Raw genomic sequence first — 16,499 nt, forward strand, 5'->3', positions numbered from 1 at the left:
TATTCTAGAGACTAGGCGTTTTGCACGTGGGACAAAAGCTTGAAGAACAAGATGAATTTGAGAAGATTTATAAAAATGGCAAGTAATTTCCTTAATTGAGTCACAGTTGCTCAAATTTCAAAATAAATGTTTTGGATTCAGAGATTTGGATGTCACTTTTATCATATCAGCTGCTTTGTACTTTTTGTCACAGCCTGGGCTGACAACGCAAATGCTTGTGCCAAACAGTATGCAGGAACCGGTGCCTTGAAGACTGACTTTACCAGGTAAGCCTCACTTCTGAAATGGCATTGCTCATCATAGTCCTGGTAACTTTTAGAGTCCTGTGGGAAACTTTTGGGGAACAGCAGCTACAGCAGCCAAACACCAGTACCTAGTACTCACTTTGGCACCTGTTGTGTCGGAGTTAATGGGAGATAAGGCCCAGACACTGGTAGATTCTTAGCCTCCCTGGAGGATTCTGATGCACAGCGGGTGTTGAGAACACAGCTCTGCAGTGCTGTTCAGCCTTTCTCGTGCACTCGAATCACTCACCTGATTCTGCAAATCTGAGGTGTGCCTGAGAACTGTAGCTCTAAAAAGCTTCCAGGTGACGTTGCTGCTGCTTTCAGGGATCACACTTGATGGTGAGGAGTTATAACATTTAGAATACGTTACAAATGCATTTGGGTCTTTTCTGCTGTAGTGCATGTATTCCCTGGGAGCAAAATGCAGTTTCTAGTCTCTTTGCTGTTTTATACCACTTCACCTGGGTTGTAGGACTGTCTTCATATTTCTTGTTTTTGCAGCTGGGACTGTTCCTTCTTTTGCCTACTTTAGTGATATTTTAGGAAAAGGATACAGTTGGTCTTCTATATCCATGTGAATTCAACCAACCACAGATTGAAAATATTCAGGAAAAAAAAAGTTCTGAGCATGTTCAGACTTTTTTCCTTGTCATTATTCCCTAGACAATATAGTATAACAACTATTTATTTATCCAGAAATGACTTAAAGTGTAGGGAAGGATGTATGTAGGGCATATGCAAATACTACGCCATTTTATATAAAGGACTTGAGCATCTGCAGACTTTGATATCTGCTGGGATCCCCCGTGGATACTGAGGTACAACTGTATGTATTTCTTAGACTTGCTAGTGACTTCTTTGTGAAATTTCTATATTTTCAGTAATGAGTTTTAACATATTTGTAACTCACTTGGTTTCATGACATATGACCTTAAAGCAGTGTAAGAATTTAGTGTGTAAGTATGTAATTTAAAACTGACCTTTTATAACCAGAACTGGGAAGAGAACTCAGTTGGGACTCATAATGGATGGTTGGAATTCACTCAAACGATATTACAAGAACAACTTTTCTGATGGATTTAGACAAGTAAGTTTCTAGTTGATGCTTTCTTTGTTCATTGGATGGTAGTAGTTTTGCATTATTACCCAATAATAATAATAAAATAATAATAATATCACATTGAGTTTGGGAAGTTTCTAATTTCCTTCTCTCTATTCTAGGATTCCATAGACTTATTTCTTGGGAACTATTCAGTGGATGAATTAGAGTCTCATAGTCCTTTAAGTGTTCCAAAGGACTGGAAATTCCTGGCTGTAAGCAACTTTTATGTTTTTCAAGTTTTTAAAGCATTGTTTCTGAAGGGTAGATGGTACCAATTCCCCAGTGCATGCTATCATTCTAAATGGAATATAAATACTTAGGATTCCCTAAAGAGAAGATTACAGTGCAAAGTAAAGTAACTGAGCATTTGTTTTCTTTCTCTGATACTCCCTTGCACATCCATTTTGTGTGGGAACACATAAACAAGGGAATGTGGAGGATTCCTTGTTCAGGAAGACTGCAGTCCTCTTAGAACTGAGGAATTGCCAGAAATACAAACTTGTAACAATGGAAGGCAAAGTATGCTTTTAGCACTTCTTTTGTTTTTTACCTCTGTTTGCCAAACTTTGCAAGAGCCTCTCATGCTATTGGGCAAAGTACCCTGGGATGGAGGGGAGGCCTGGTATCCTGGATTCTCATTTGGGAGACTTCCTTCTGCTTGGCATGCCTTCATTTGGAGCAGAGAAATGCTTCCACTGATCTTGTAACAACCAATGTTGCCTTGGAGTTGTGATTGAACCCCTAAATAAGGGGTTTGTTTAAAAAAAGAAAGATATTATGTATTATCAGCCTGCAAAAGAGTTTTATTCTTTTTCCAAGCAAAACAAGCACAACTGATGTTGCAAACCTTGAATGACAGTGTCTCTTTCTATTATCTTTTCCAGTTGCCTATTATTATGGTTGTTGCCTTTTCGATGTGCATTATCTGTTTGCTTATGGCTGGTAAGTCTGTTCTTATTTTATATTCTTATATTTTTTATTTCTTAGAATGTTGAACTTATACACTTGAATTTTTCAGTTCATTCAACATTTAATGTTTACCTTTTTAAATTGAAGGAGAATGGAGTAGATGAGATTAGTTGTTTTGATGTTATAAGAAGAAAAAATATATGGTAGTTTAAATTAATTCAGTTTTGTTTGCTTGTTTTTGTGGTGCTAGGGGTCAAACCCAGTGCTTTGCGCATGGCTAGGCAAATGTTCTACCAGAGATACACCCTCAGCCCGAGTAATTTTTTATTTTTGTTTTTTATTATATGCAGTACTAGGAATTGAACCCAGAGCCTCACCCATACATTCTACCATTGAGCTATATCGCCAGTCCTGTTTGGTTTTATCCTTAAGATTTTGATAACTTTTCTTATTACCAAAGTAATACATAATAAGTATAGAAAATAGTTAGGCAAAAAAAAAAAAAATATTATCATGCCTTCCAGAGAGAAGTTAACCACTCAACATTTTGATGTTTTATTTTTGTGTTTTTCTTTTGATACTGGGGATTGAATATAAGGGTATTTTACCACTGAGGTACATCCCCAACCCTTTTAATTTTTTATTTTGAGACAGAGTCTCACTAAGTTGCTGAGGCAGGCCTCGAACTTATAATCCTCCTGCTTTAGCCTTCCAAATTGTTGGGATTATAGGCATGTGCCACCATGCCTGGCTTGATGTTTTATCTTTATAAATATGTGAATATTTTTTGTAAGAGAGATAGTATGCATTTTTGTAATCTGATTTTGCACTGAGCAATAGGAGTATTCTCATGTTCTTCACTTTTAATGGCTTCATTTGTGGTTATATAATTATTGAACCAGTCACTTATCATTGGACAAATAAACATTATTAATAGATTAAAGATATTACTTACCATTAAATTTTAAAAGATTAGGAGTAAAATTACCTAAGAATCTGAACTGAAAGGTCTTTGTTTTCTTTTTCTTTTGTGCTTAGTATTTTCTCATGTTAATAATCATTTAAGCTTAAGTGAAAGGAGAACAACTTGCATTATGTACTTGTGCTTTGGGCTGAATCCGACTTCGATATGTCATACCTCTGAGGCACAAGTTCAGACACTCTGGGAAGAGAGGCCCCTTCAGTTGTCAGCCTCCGGCCTTGTTTGTCTGTCTGAATCCCGTATACTTGGGCACCACTCAGATGCCCCCTCTGACAGTGTCCCTGTGACCTCCACAGAAGTTATCTTTACTTCTCTGGATTTCCATAGCACTCTTAATACCTCTCTTCCAGCATTCTCCTCTTTGAACTCATAAATACCTAGGGTTTTACTCTCAGAGGTAAAATCCCTTTTTAGAGTGTTGGGCAGAACCAGTGTGTATTTCTCTATGGCAATCATATGTATAACTTGTTTGTCTTTTTCATTGGGTCAGCAACTTTTTTTTTTTTGTACTGGAAATTAAACCAGGGCCTGTTAGCCACTGAAGCACATCCCCGGCCCTTTTTTGTATTTTATTTAGAGACAGGGTCTCACTGAGTTGCTGAGGCTGGCTTTGAACTCACAATCCTTTTGCCTCAGCCTCCTGGGCCTCTGGGATTACAGGCATGTGCCACTGTGCCCAGCCAGATCAGCAACTTTCTGAGGGCAGAGAATATGTCTTACTGTTTCATTTCCAATATTGAAGATGTAGTAAGCCCTCAGATGTATGCAGAACTAAGGATTTATTCAACTACCATCCCCACCTCCACTGCTGTTTCTGGCAGCTTCTTGAGGGGGAGGCTCAGTGCCTATTCATCTCTGTGTTCCCTTCCTGTTACACATGGCAGACTGTCACCACTGGAGTGATGGGTAGGAGGAAGGAACCATCCTGTTTATCACTCTAGTTAGCATGCTTTTTCTGTAAAGAGCCAGATAGTAAATATTTTTGTCCTTATGGATTACATGCTGTCTCTGTCATATACTCTTTGTTTTTGTTTTTACAACCCTTTAAAATCAAAACCCATTCTTAGCTCACAGGATAAAAATAGGTTGAGGGCATAGGAATTACCTCTGGCATCACTACAAGTCCTATGTCAGGTTTTATGGCAAAAAGGAAGACGACAGAATGATCTAGAGCCAGCAACCAAAGGCTGGTTCATTCACCCACTAGATCCTGGCTTCTTTCTTAAAAACAATGCCCACTGGAAGCCTTTTCCTGAGAGCCACTCCACTGTCAGTCAGTCTTGTTTTGTTTACTGTGCCATTTTACATAAAGAACCTTGAGAGCAGCTGGAAAGTTAACACCAAGAGCTCAGCTTGCAGAAGAGAACTCTTTGGGGGAATGTCCAACAGCTTCTGAGCAGCTGCCTTTCTTCTTTTGTCAAGAATTGTTAAGCTTAGGGCTGTGAAAATTATGAGTATGCGAGTTTTGGGGTATATTTAGCAAAACGAGATCGGGTACTGTAGATGGTAACATCTCATGTCAGTTATTTGCTGTAAATAATGAACTTTGACATATTTGGGCATGATGATGGTGTCTGATCTCTAGCCTCTGCTGTGGTTTTCAAGGGCATGAAAAACAAGCACAGCACAAACTCTGCCAGGGTGGAAGGGGAGAGTCCAGATGTTGGCCTTCCTTGTTGGCCTCTGCCTGTGTTGCACTGTCTGCAGATGAGGCCAGTACAGTTGTAGGAGAGAAGTGACCCCAAGCTCAACTGTTCCAGGAGTAAAATGAAATAGATCTTTGCCTACTGGTTTGCTACTATATCCTTCATGAACTCCAGACTTTGAAAAATGCCACCAGTAGAGTCGTGCTAAATATTATTAAAATATGTTGTTATGTTTTGTGTTATATATTTGAATATATCCTATGTCTGAAACATATTTTATAAAGTGTATTTTAGTAGTTTCTTATAGTATTAAAGTTTGTAATCTCAGAATTTTCATTTATCATTTGTGAGATATAATGTGAAAGAGTTTAGTCCAGTGGTTCTCAGAGTGTGGCATCAGCATCATCTGGGAACTTGTTAGAAGTATAAATTCTTAGAGCCCAGGAGTTGATAGTTCATCAAGGCCTGCAGAAGATTCTAGAACTAATGAGAGTTTGAGAACTGCTGGTTTAAACCTTAATTAAGAGGTTTGTACATTTTTCCTGAGGATGGGCTGATAAGCTTTAATGTTGTGAGGACATACTAGACACCTTACTCCTGGATTTGATATCAGTGAGTGACTTTATTTATCAACTCTTTTTTTTTTTTTTCATCAACAGGTGACACTTGGACAGAAACACTGGCTTATGTACTTTTCTGGGGAGTTGCAAGCATTGGAACATTTTTTATTATTCTTTATAATGGCAAAGATTTTGTTGATGCTCCTAGATTGGTCCAGAAAGAAAAGATAGACTGAATTTGTGTTTGTGGAAAGCGGCTTGGCTTGGAAGATTCCATGATACAGAACTGGAGTCTTTACTGACCCGCTTTCCACATCAGCCGCTGTCTTTTTAAAGCCTTTATCCAAAGCACCTCTTGTGCTCTGTGTGGAATGATGACTTAGAATTGATCTGATGTTACTGCCTTGATGATCTCTTTACTATTGGGATGGTTATATTTATAATTTGAAGCTATATTATAATTGAAAAATAACCTGAATTCAGCTCACTGAAAAGAAGGACTCGACTCATTGTCAAGTTAATCAGCTGTTGCAGATGAGTAATATATTTTAAAAAATTAGCTTCTTTCATTATTTAAAACAGTAAAATTATTTTTCTAGCTGTTTTGTTATTGTCATTGTAGGTGCAGTCACCGTTAGCAAGCATACTTTGCCTCACCTTTGGACTTTTCTTCAGAGTTTAATAATGAGCTACCATGTCTATAAAATGTAAGTCTCTTACTTACATCAGATAGCTTCATGATATAGTCTGTGACTTCACAGGAATGTGCAGGAGGATGGGGGTCTGGGTTCTTCAGTTTCCAGTGGGCTGCCTCGGCCTCAGTCATCTTGAGCTGCTGCAGTGCACCAGCAGTTTATGTGTAATGAAGGGTCAAGACAGAGTTCTGTCTTCTTTACCAGTTGTGAATGGAATCAAAGAATGGAAAGTCTCTCTCTTATGCTAAAGGTCCAAAGCCTCTACTTTTTAAGGATTGCCCCATTGTAGGAAATACCCTTGACTAGCCAGCTGCTTCCTCCTGTACATTTTGATTTCTTTGGGGGTTTTTCATTGAGACCCAGAGGCCTCTGAGGGGGTGTCGTGCTAGATCTGATATTGCACTTGGGGCAACAGCTGCTTTTCCACGCATGTTATTATTGCTTTTCTCTCTGTCACATTTTTTTTGTTGGCTATCAATAAGTGTGTCTAAAATTTAGTGCTTCCAGGTAGTTATAGTTCTCCAAATCAAGGACCAACTTCAACTTCAATTCATGTGCAAAAACAAACCTGAAATATATGCTTCAGAAGCTGTGCATAGTTGTAATTGTAAGTCAGATTGTATATTCAAATTGTAATTATGAGGTTTAGATAATAGTACAGTATGTAAGGTAGTGTAATTACCACTATTTTGAAACAATTCGATTAAACACTGCTACGATATTTCAGTGTTTTGCTTGAAAATATGTACAGGTTTTTTCCTTATTTTGTCCTTAAATATTCTAAAAGCGCCTTTATTTTAACATTATCTTTTTCAACATAATCTTTTAAAACATTAATAAGAATTGTTGCTTTTAGAAACTCTGAAAGAAATAATAGCTGGGAAAATGCTGTGTAGCTTAAAATCAGTCATTAAAACTCACAGTAGGGTAAGTAGATAGAGCCACCTATTCCTAACATGTAAATAAGCATAATTTGTTCCAAAGATGGAATATTGACACATAGCTCATGTCTACTGTAATATATTATCCAAATGCTACTGGGCATTTCACAGTAATGATGTGAAACCAACTGCATCAAAGACCAAATCTGAACCGCTAATGTGGCTGCTTTGCAGGGAATGGACTTATTGGTATGTTAGGTCATAAGCTATCAATATTTCAGAACCCTGCAATGATTTTATTTCTTAATTCATGTACTGTACATCCATAAGTGAAAATAAAATGTCATATTCTTTTCTAACTACTGTTGGTTTTGTTTGTTCCTATACTTTATCTTGAAGATGAGTTTTTCTAACTTTTTTTTTTAATCTCAAAGCAATGCATGATCATTATGGAAAATTTAGACAATATAAGTAAACAGAGTCAATAGTTTCTGAGATCCTATTTTCCATTTACCTTTTTCATCGTCTCATAGTTCTTGTGCATCAGAAATTTGGGCATTTCAGTTCTGCCTCCTGCTTCAGGGTCTTCTACAAAGGCTGCTAATAGGATTCATCTGGGTCCACTTTCAAGATTACCCCACTGGTTGTCAAAATGCGGTCCTCACAGGCTGCTGGCTGTTGGTTGGAAGTCACTCTCAGTTTCTTGCCACGTGGTCCTCTACAGTGTAGTAGTTTGGTTCGTCAAAGCCAACAGTAATGTCTGCTAGCAAGATGGAAGTCACAGTCTTCTATGATCTAATCTTGGAAGTGTTATCCCACCACTTTTTATTCTATGCAGAAGTCATCACTGAATCCAGCTCATTCAAGGGGAGAATTTATGAAGGCATGAACACCAGGAGACGGGGACATCTTGTTAGTCTGCCTATCATATAGGGAGAGAAGAATATCCTGAGGCCAGAGCTAGTTTTGGAGGGAATCAAGTCATTTCCTGGGGAGGTTGGGCTTACACCAGGTCCAGCATGTAGTGATTATTTGAAGCTCTGTAGCAAATTGGCTCAAAAGGGGAGGAGAGGAAGGAGGAAGTCGTGGTTACACAGACACAGGTGGTGTGCCATGCTGCTGTTGTCCTTAACCCCTGGCTGTCTTCCTTTAAAACAGTTTATTTTCCCTTTCACATTTCTTTGTGTGTCTTCTAGTTTAGGATATATTATGTATCCCCAATTAAATGTAATGTTTCGTTCTGGGGCATTCTTGAGGGTTAGAAGGAATCCTCACAATTCAGAAGACCTTCCACTCTATTGTAAATCCAGCTCATTGGAAATAGTTTTCCTAACTTTTCTCATGGAACTGAACCCTCATCTCCTCCTGGGGCCAACTTCATGCTCCATGATGGTGTTGTTTTACTGGCTACGTGAGGAGGTGAACATGGGAAGAGGTGACAGGGAAAAAAAAAAAAAGACTTACTGAGTCTCTGCCTTTTCTTTATTTTCCACTTTTCAGAATTAGCTTTTGTGCTTACATGATGAAAGGATCTCTTGTGTACAGAGAGGTCTGGTACAGTATGAGTAAATGACGAAAAAATCCCAACTACAGATATACTTGTTTAACATTTTATTGACAACGACAGTGGATAAAAAACAATTTTTCCCCTACCTGATATCTTGGAGCTATGTCCAAGGTAGTTCTACTTCCAGCATGAATAGGAAGTTTCCAGAGTCCACCATCTGGCCATGATGCCATGGTCACTGTTAAGTGACAAGGATGGAATGTCCCTTTCCTCCTATTGGAGGATGGGTGGACAAGTCCCTAGACTACCATTTTTGTGCAGTACCTAGCAAACAGCAAAAAAACTTTTCTAAAACAAGACTTACTACTGGCCCAAGAGGATTACTGAGAAGTGTCCTGCTCTTCGTGAAGTTCACAGAAGCCAGAGTAAAATTTCAGTCAAACCAGAGACATTATCGCCTGGAGCAGATTACATACAGACATCATCGTCTGACTGATGCTGGTGTGACCTGGGATATTTTTGCTCTGTGATGGTGTGAAAGCCACATGCATCCAGTAGAAACTGTGTCTTAAGGTTTGACCACACTAGTGAGATGCTACATGGTACTTGGGGCATGTGAGCAGCTTGCAGTCAGCCACAGGGTCACCAAGGTCAGCATCCCACACAACACAGAGCGCTGTGCTGCTGAGCTGAGGGTTGGTAAGCGAGGGGTAATCATGTTTTTAACTTTGGGTGTTTTAACTCAAGGGTTTTTTTTTTTTTTTGATATAACCACGTGAGTCAAGGAGCCTTGTGTTGCGTTCTCTCTCTGATTTCCATGAGCGGTTATTCCACAGAAGTGCCTTTTCCCCATAATTGGAAATGCTTTCCGATGTTAGAAGTCCTTATTGATGTAACTAAATATACCACCATTTTCTTTCCATCTTAAATGGGGCCTGGCTTTCAGATTTTGCTGCACATTGGAATCACCTGAGAAGTTTTAAAATCTTAAAATTTTCTGTAGGATGTGGCTGTCTGGAGTTTGCAGTGCTCCCAGGTGGATGGGAATGGGGGTGGATGGGAATGGGTGGTGGATGGGGATGGGTGGTGGCAGGGGCGCACTGGAAGAGTGCAGGCCTGAGTGAAGCAGCCATACGTCGACCTTTCTCTTTTCACCTCTGAGGCTGACTTCAGAGTTGACAGGCTCCCACTGCCTGTGACTGACTGCAGGAGGGGGTGGCACTGTGTCCTAGGACAGTGACCACATCTGGAGGTCAAGAGGAGGGGACAGGCCCTTAAGGATAGAACAGACTGGGTGTTTGGCCTGGGGAGGGCCCACTCTTCAAGTGTGGAAAACCATCAGATGAGAAACCAGAGGACTGAGTATTGAGTAAATAAATGCAGTTCAGACACTTGAAAGGAACAAAAAAAACAGACATCAGGGGAAGCTCGAAGTATTGATAAGCTGGTGGCTAAGATAGCAAAAGACCTTCCTAATATTTATTTTTGCTGTAAGGAAATTTATAGCATGAAAATAAGTTTAAAAGAGGTATCTCCAGCTGATGTCCCAAGTGGGTGTTTAACTGTCTTCAAAGATGTCTGTATCAATATACCCAAAGGAATGCTCCTGATTCCAGGACCTCAAGGAAGCACAGAATGCTGGGCAGGAAGGGGACCCTCCTGCTTCAGGGTAATGTTAACCTACTTTATTACAGTAAAATAGAATCACATGGTGGGCTTCTGCTATAATCATACATATGGTGTATCTTCACTAATAAGATGCTCTGTTTAAATTACGTACATTTTAGAAGTTCTTATGTACAGATAAATAAACACTGTAATTGATGTTTGTTTTCTTTATAGAGTTGTTATGCCCAAATATCATTTTAAATATACGGGAAAGTTAAATTTACTCTTCATCTTCACAGTAATTTCTAGAACCTTTTCTAAGGCACTAAGACACCATGGATGGGATATCTATTCATATTCCTCAGGGATTTGGGGGTTGCAAACAGTACTTGGGGCAGTTTTTGTAAAGAGGGCTAGTCCTGGACCACTGTGAGAGACCTTAGATGAGACACAGGTGATTCCCTTTGGGGCCCAGTAAAGGTCTCTCTCGATGGCCAGTCAGTCTTCTTCACATGTAAAAAGTGGACAGGGAATACAGAAGTCACATGTTCACTGAGTAAAACAAAACAAAAGCGTAATAAAACACCGACAGTATTCAAATGTGGCACCTTGGGTACTTCAAAACTCCTCCAACTGAAGTAAAAGTATTGTTCTCTAATATTTTGGTGTTTCCTCAGCAAAAAACCAAATTGCTCATATTTGGGTCCCAAAGAATTATGGTAAAATTTCAGCTCACAGTGTGCCTTACTCCTAGGACTTTGTAGAATCAAGGAAACAATTATCTTCAAGCCTAGCCTTAACCTTGGTGACAAGGATGCAGCATGCTGTGGCCTTCAGGGCCCGCAAAGGGTAGAGGCTGGGTTTGTGAGCAGCCTGCTTTCTTCCCAGGGAATCTTCCTCCTCTGTGGCTTCTGAATTTTGTGTCATCTCTGGAGGCTGGGGGTGAATCCTGGAGGCCAAAGTATTTTAAAAGCAGCTAAGGCGCTTCCACCAGTTGCAGCAGCTGTGACACGGGGCGTCTCTGGGAGGTCCAGTTCTCAGGCCACGGGGGCTGTGTCTCCCCTCTTACAGCGATGCATGATGAAAGTCCCCAGGGCCACCAGGGGGATGCACATTGTGGAGGATGCCACAAGCAGCCCAATAACAGCTAGAGCATATGCCGGGTAATCCTTGGTCACCAGCTGACCCTGCAAGGAGGGACAGTGTCAGCAGAGGAAACCTTTCCATAGAACCTTCTGAGCACTATGCCCAGGCCTCAGCCCTCAAGGAGGTGAAGAGGCAGCATGGGGTGGGAAGAGACCTGAGGGGCTGCCATGCCACACCAGAGGCCACCCCAACCCTGCAGTTCACAGCAAATGTGCTAGGAGCCCGCTTCTCACTCTTCCATAAATAGGGACAATCTGACACCTCACTCAGGGGCACTGTCCAGGGCACCTAAATGTAGGTCCACCTTGAACCCAGACTAGAACTTTCTGTGGTGGTAAATGTGCCCTGTATGTCTGTTCAGTGTGGCATCCAGACACCTGTATGGAGGAGGAGTTCCCTGCCCAGGAGTCAGGAACCAGCAGCCTTTTCAGGGACACTTTCTCAATACCCAGGTAAAGGTCCACTGGGATGCTCCGGAGGAGACTGTCTCATCACTGGGACACATTTAAAAACATACCCGGCTTTGCTGTCCTGGACTGAGCATTTGTAAAATACCTTGGTGAGGTTTTCATGTTGTGACCAATAACCTCCTCATACCACAGCGGGTGTCAGAGAACTAAAAGCTGTGCTTTGGTGTGGCCAGGCCTGTCCTGTGGGGACAGCAGATACCTGGGTGGCATCCCAGGCTTGGTACTGCAGGGTCCCTGTGAGGATGTAGTCACTCAGGTAGAAGAGTAAGAGACCGATGATGAGCAGCGGGCTCACACAGGCCCACATGGCCTTCCAGTACCAGTTGAGGGCTCTGCCAGTCATGGCCTGAAGTTCATTTTCAAATCTATATGGATCATGGGGAGAGAAAGTCTGGGTTATTGATGCTTCTGGAGGTGAGAGGGGTCCAGTCTGCACACCCCATCACTTAGGAAGATTTTGTTTGGGGCACCATTTATGTTTGAACATCACCCCAGGTGCCTCTCTGACCCCTTCTAGCAGGGGCAAGGGGAAAAGGGCTGAGGCTGCCCAAGCAGGGTGACAAAGCAACCCCTGCTGATAGGAGGACACCAGGAGACATCTTCCTGGTACTGGCTGCCAGAGTAGATCAGAAGGCAGCTCCCAGTGACAGTGGGGACAGGGTGCATGGGGACTAGCAGTCCAATCCGTCTTCAAGGACGGGGGCCCTCAGGTGGTTTCGCTTCCCCTCCACTCCCATCCAGGTGGCTCTACTGCCCATTAGAAACGCTCCCAGGACCCGCAGGACAGAATTGCTTTATGCTTGCGAACAGCAGGTCTTGTAGCAGAGAGAGTCTGGCCTTGGCCCCAAAGGGCCTGGACCCTGGCCAGGAAGAGCTGGAGGAGTGGGCCCAGAGGAGCCAGGGCCGTGCTTTCCAGAAGCTGGAGGCCGCTGGCCAACAGCACTCCCACCCTGGCTGCACACTAACGTAGCAGCACACAGCAGTACTCCTCCACAGGCCGATCAGATCCTGTTCCAGGACCCACATGTGTACTTTAGCACTTAGGGACATGTTGGCCCAACTCCTCTCCCCATTTTACAGGGGAGGAGACTGAGGCCCAGGGTTGGGCTGGGACTCACTGAAGGCACCAGGGGGCAGAGCTCCTCCTGCCTTAAAATCTGCTACTCACTGTGGGAGAAGCCACCTTGGCAGGAAGGCTGGGGTGAGGCAAGATGTCACTGTCACCAGCAGTGGTCACAGCTCCTGCCTCCCTGCATCTAACCCCAGTGTGGAGTTTGGGGTAAAGGGGATCAAACCTAGGGCCTCGAGAATTTTAGGCAAGCGATCTGTCACTGAGCTGTATTCTAGAGCCCAGGTGAGAGGGTGTCCCTCTCACCCCTAGCCACTCCTGGAGAGAAAGGTGGGAAGAGCAGGCTGCAGAAGCGGAGGCAGGACACTCCCTAAGAAGTTCACTAGATGGCGCTGCGCCCTCAGCGAGCAGAAGAGTCCTCTCCTGACCACTCCTCTCATTACAAGTCCTTCCAAACTGGAGCTCCGTTTTTCTTCTCTGTCCCTCCTGCCTTCACACCACTCTTCTGATGGGGCTTGTTCCCCTCCCCATAACCTCCAGTGAACCCAAAGTTCCGTTCCTCTCTCCCCAACCTTCTCCCTTTGCTCTGAAACACCCTCTTTAGGGACCAATTGCTCCTTCTAGACTGGCATTTTCTAGGTGACCAATCTGTCCCATTCTACTGGGGACTTTCCTGGATTTAGTACTGAGAGGCCTGTATCCCAGGAAATCCTTTGATGCTGGGGAAAATGGAAGACTTGGTCACCCTCATGCTAGTGTCCTCAAAATGTTATGAGATGTGAAAGGGAGAAGAGGGGAGGGTAGAATGGCCGAGGGTGGGGGCTGGGGTCGTGGCTCAGTGGTAGAGCACTTGCCCAGCACATGTGATGAGGCACTGGGTTCGATCCTCAGCACCACATAAAAATAAATAAAAGATATCTACAACTAATATATATATATATATATATATATATATATTTTTTTTTTTTTTTTTTTTTTTAAGAGCCAAGTAGGTTTTGGGAATGCTGCAGATTATAACCCCTCTCTGTGAATCTCAAGTGTCTTCCGGGTTCCGTGAGAGCTACAGGAAAGACAGCCAGCTGGCTTCAACTTATGTCCTGAGATGCACTAATTGCGGGCAATCCCTTGGCATGTCGGGAAATCTCAGCTGTTCCAGGCACAGTGAGGAATGCCTCTCAAGGGACCTCCAGCCTGCTAGAATGCTGCAGCTGGTCTCCCTTTCCACCCCCAAACCAGTGTGGAACATCAGAAGACACTGGGAAAGAGGAGGTAAGACAAAGTGGCCTGGTCCCCTGATCCCAGCTCAAGCTGGAGCAGCGCCTGCCATGTGCTCAGAGCATGTTAATTAGATGAGCTGCCTCAGTGGCACCGGGTAGCCTGAGGTCCTCAGGTTCTTGCAGGCTCTCTGCTCCTTGCTGCTGCTGCTGCTGCTGCTCAAGGGACCACAACTGGAGGAGTATGGCACTAGACCATGTCTCAAAGTGTGGCCCCAGACTACCTGGGGACATGCAAAAATGAGAACTCTCTTTTCATTCATTTTTTGGTACTGGAGATTGAATCCAGGTGCTCTGCCACTGACTTACATCCCCAGACCTTTTTTTGTTTGTTTTTTGTTTTTTTGAGACAGGGTCTAAGTTGCCCAGGCTGGGCTTGACTTGAGATCCTCCTGCCTCAGCCTCCCGAGTCACTGGGATTGCAGGTGTGCTCCACTGCACCTGGCTTAAAATGAGAACTCTTGTCCCTCACCCCAGACTCCTTAACCAGAACCTCCGGTGGGGCCCTGCAACCCTTGTTTGCATGAGCCCCCGGGTGGCTGTGAGGCACATTCAAGTTTGAAAGTTGCTGTAGGCCAGGGGTTGTGAGCCCAGCTGCCCATTTCATGACCTGGGGAGACGGGCCACATTGCTGTGCCAGCCTGGGCAGCAGGGTTGAGAACCTGACCACATTTTGAATTTGCCAAAATTCCTAGTTCTCAATGGACTTTGGTCCAAGTCCTTGAAAAACACTGATGTTAGCCAATGATCGGGGCATCTAGGACCTGGCGGTATAAAAATTCTCCACCGAGTAAGCTGTGGGGTCCAGCAGGGTCAACGGGGAAACTTCCTATAACAGAGTGAAGCGAGGCAGAGAAGTAGCCGAGATCCAAGGGCAAAGGGCCAACTTCTGGGAGTGAAATGACATTGAGTCGGGGCGATTTTTCTTGTGGGTTGTCCCCCTTCCATTGCGTTTCCCCCACGTAGCTGGCAAGGGCTGGAGCCCGCTCACCTCCTCAGCCCGTACACGTAACACAAGGCGATCGTCTCCACCAGGACGATGAGCAGCAGGGACAGTGTGGCCGCATATTCATTGAATATGTCAAACCAGTAGTTTCCGGCCTCCATGGTGAACACCAAGCCGACGGCACAGCTGATGAGGCACAGAAGACCTGGGGGCACAAGACCATGGGCTCATCTGCCCACACCTCCGCCCACACATCTGATTTTCTATGGGGCAGCAGGAGGCATGGACTCCTAAGGGGACTCTGGCCAATGGGTTCATCCATGTGGATTGGGAGAGGGTGGCGCTAGGCTCCTTGGGAAAGTGAGAGTGGTAAGCATTTGCTCTTTGGGGACTCTCACCTGGGCTGTGGGGCTGGGGATGATATTGATCCCATCCACTCAACCCCAGAGCTCATGGACAGTCAATCAGGGAAGAGGCTTGAATGTGAGGTAGGGATCTCCATCAGGACTTCCTGGAGATATCTTTCATACCACCAGAGGGGGGAAGAAACTTAGGGTTTACCCAGCTCCTACTATGTACCAGGCACTGGCTATGAATTGTATCCTTAAACCTGCCAGGCAGGTATCAGGAATCACTTTCCCAGTGGGAAGCCAAGGCTCAGAGATGTCAAACAATTCATCCCACGGCCCACAGCACACGGTGGCAGAGTCAGGATTCAGACACAGGTGCCTCAGCCTCCAGAATCTGGATTTTGTCCCCGTCTCCTTCAGTTGCCTCCTGTCTTGGGGACCCCAGGAGGGGTTTGAAACCTAAGCTCCCACTCCTTTCCATTGCACACCAGACAGTGATGGCCGCTGAGCCCCCACTGCCATCTTCAAGGGATGGCACCAGGAAAAAGGGGTAAGTGCTGTCTGGGGAGCTGCTTGCACACATGCTGGCTGCAGAGACGGGATTCCAAGCAGGATGCTAAGTGCAAGCAGACCCTCATGAAAGGCAGGCGGATCCAATTAAGGGGGTCAGGACTTGAAGGAGATGGGAGGGGAGCTGGGTTTGGATCACCCTGGGTGTGATGGAGGTGTGGTGCCAGCCATGGCACAGGCAGAGGGCCAGGCTACGCGGTCCCCATGACTGGTGGGAATGGTGGTAGAACGAAGCCAGGGAAGATGTTCTGGGAGACGCTGGTTCCTTCACTAACGACCCCAAGGAAAGCTGAATGGATGGAGAAACTGCGCTCTTTCAATGGCTTCTTGTACGACAGGAAGAGTGTCTGGCAATTGCTGCCCATGACCACACGGTTCATTGATCTACAGTTCAAGGACAGTGCAGAGAGAACTAAAATGGTAGGACTCAGAATAGGGCAGGGCTGTAGGCACGCTTATTGCCTGGGAAGGAATCTGAGAAGGAGCTCTCTGGGGTC

The 16,499-nt window shown here is 44.1% G+C and overlaps 2 protein-coding genes across 5 annotated transcripts in view; one reads left to right on the top strand and one right to left on the bottom strand.

Moving 5' to 3' along the window:
* The window catches only part of Sacm1l (SAC1 like phosphatidylinositide phosphatase), a 57,859-nt gene extending 50,438 nt beyond the window's left edge, over positions 1-7,421 (top strand). The window contains exons 15-20 of the mRNA XM_026389898.2: positions 9-78; positions 194-266; positions 1,281-1,374; positions 1,509-1,601; positions 2,274-2,331; positions 5,586-7,421. Of these exons, the coding sequence (XP_026245683.1) occupies positions 9-78; positions 194-266; positions 1,281-1,374; positions 1,509-1,601; positions 2,274-2,331; positions 5,586-5,722 (525 nt within the window). The 3' untranslated portion in view covers positions 5,723-7,421. The remainder of the gene's footprint in view (positions 1-8; positions 79-193; positions 267-1,280; positions 1,375-1,508; positions 1,602-2,273; positions 2,332-5,585) is intronic.
* A 3,793-nt stretch (positions 7,422-11,214) lies between these two features.
* Slc6a20 (solute carrier family 6 member 20) overlaps positions 11,215-16,499 on the bottom strand; it is a 51,054-nt gene continuing 45,769 nt past the window's right edge. For all 4 annotated transcript variants that reach the window (XM_026390072.2, XM_077795687.1, XM_026390071.2 and 1 more), the window contains 3 exons: positions 15,128-15,287; positions 11,993-12,158; positions 11,215-11,364 (listed from right to left, as the gene is read on the bottom strand). In XM_026390072.2, coding sequence (XP_026245857.1) covers positions 11,215-11,364; positions 11,993-12,158; positions 15,128-15,287 — 476 coding nt within the window. The remainder of the gene's footprint in view (positions 11,365-11,992; positions 12,159-15,127; positions 15,288-16,499) is intronic.

Source organism: Urocitellus parryii, chromosome 3 (genome assembly GCF_045843805.1).
Source record: "Urocitellus parryii isolate mUroPar1 chromosome 3, mUroPar1.hap1, whole genome shotgun sequence".
NCBI lineage: Eukaryota > Metazoa > Chordata > Mammalia > Rodentia > Sciuridae > Urocitellus > Urocitellus parryii.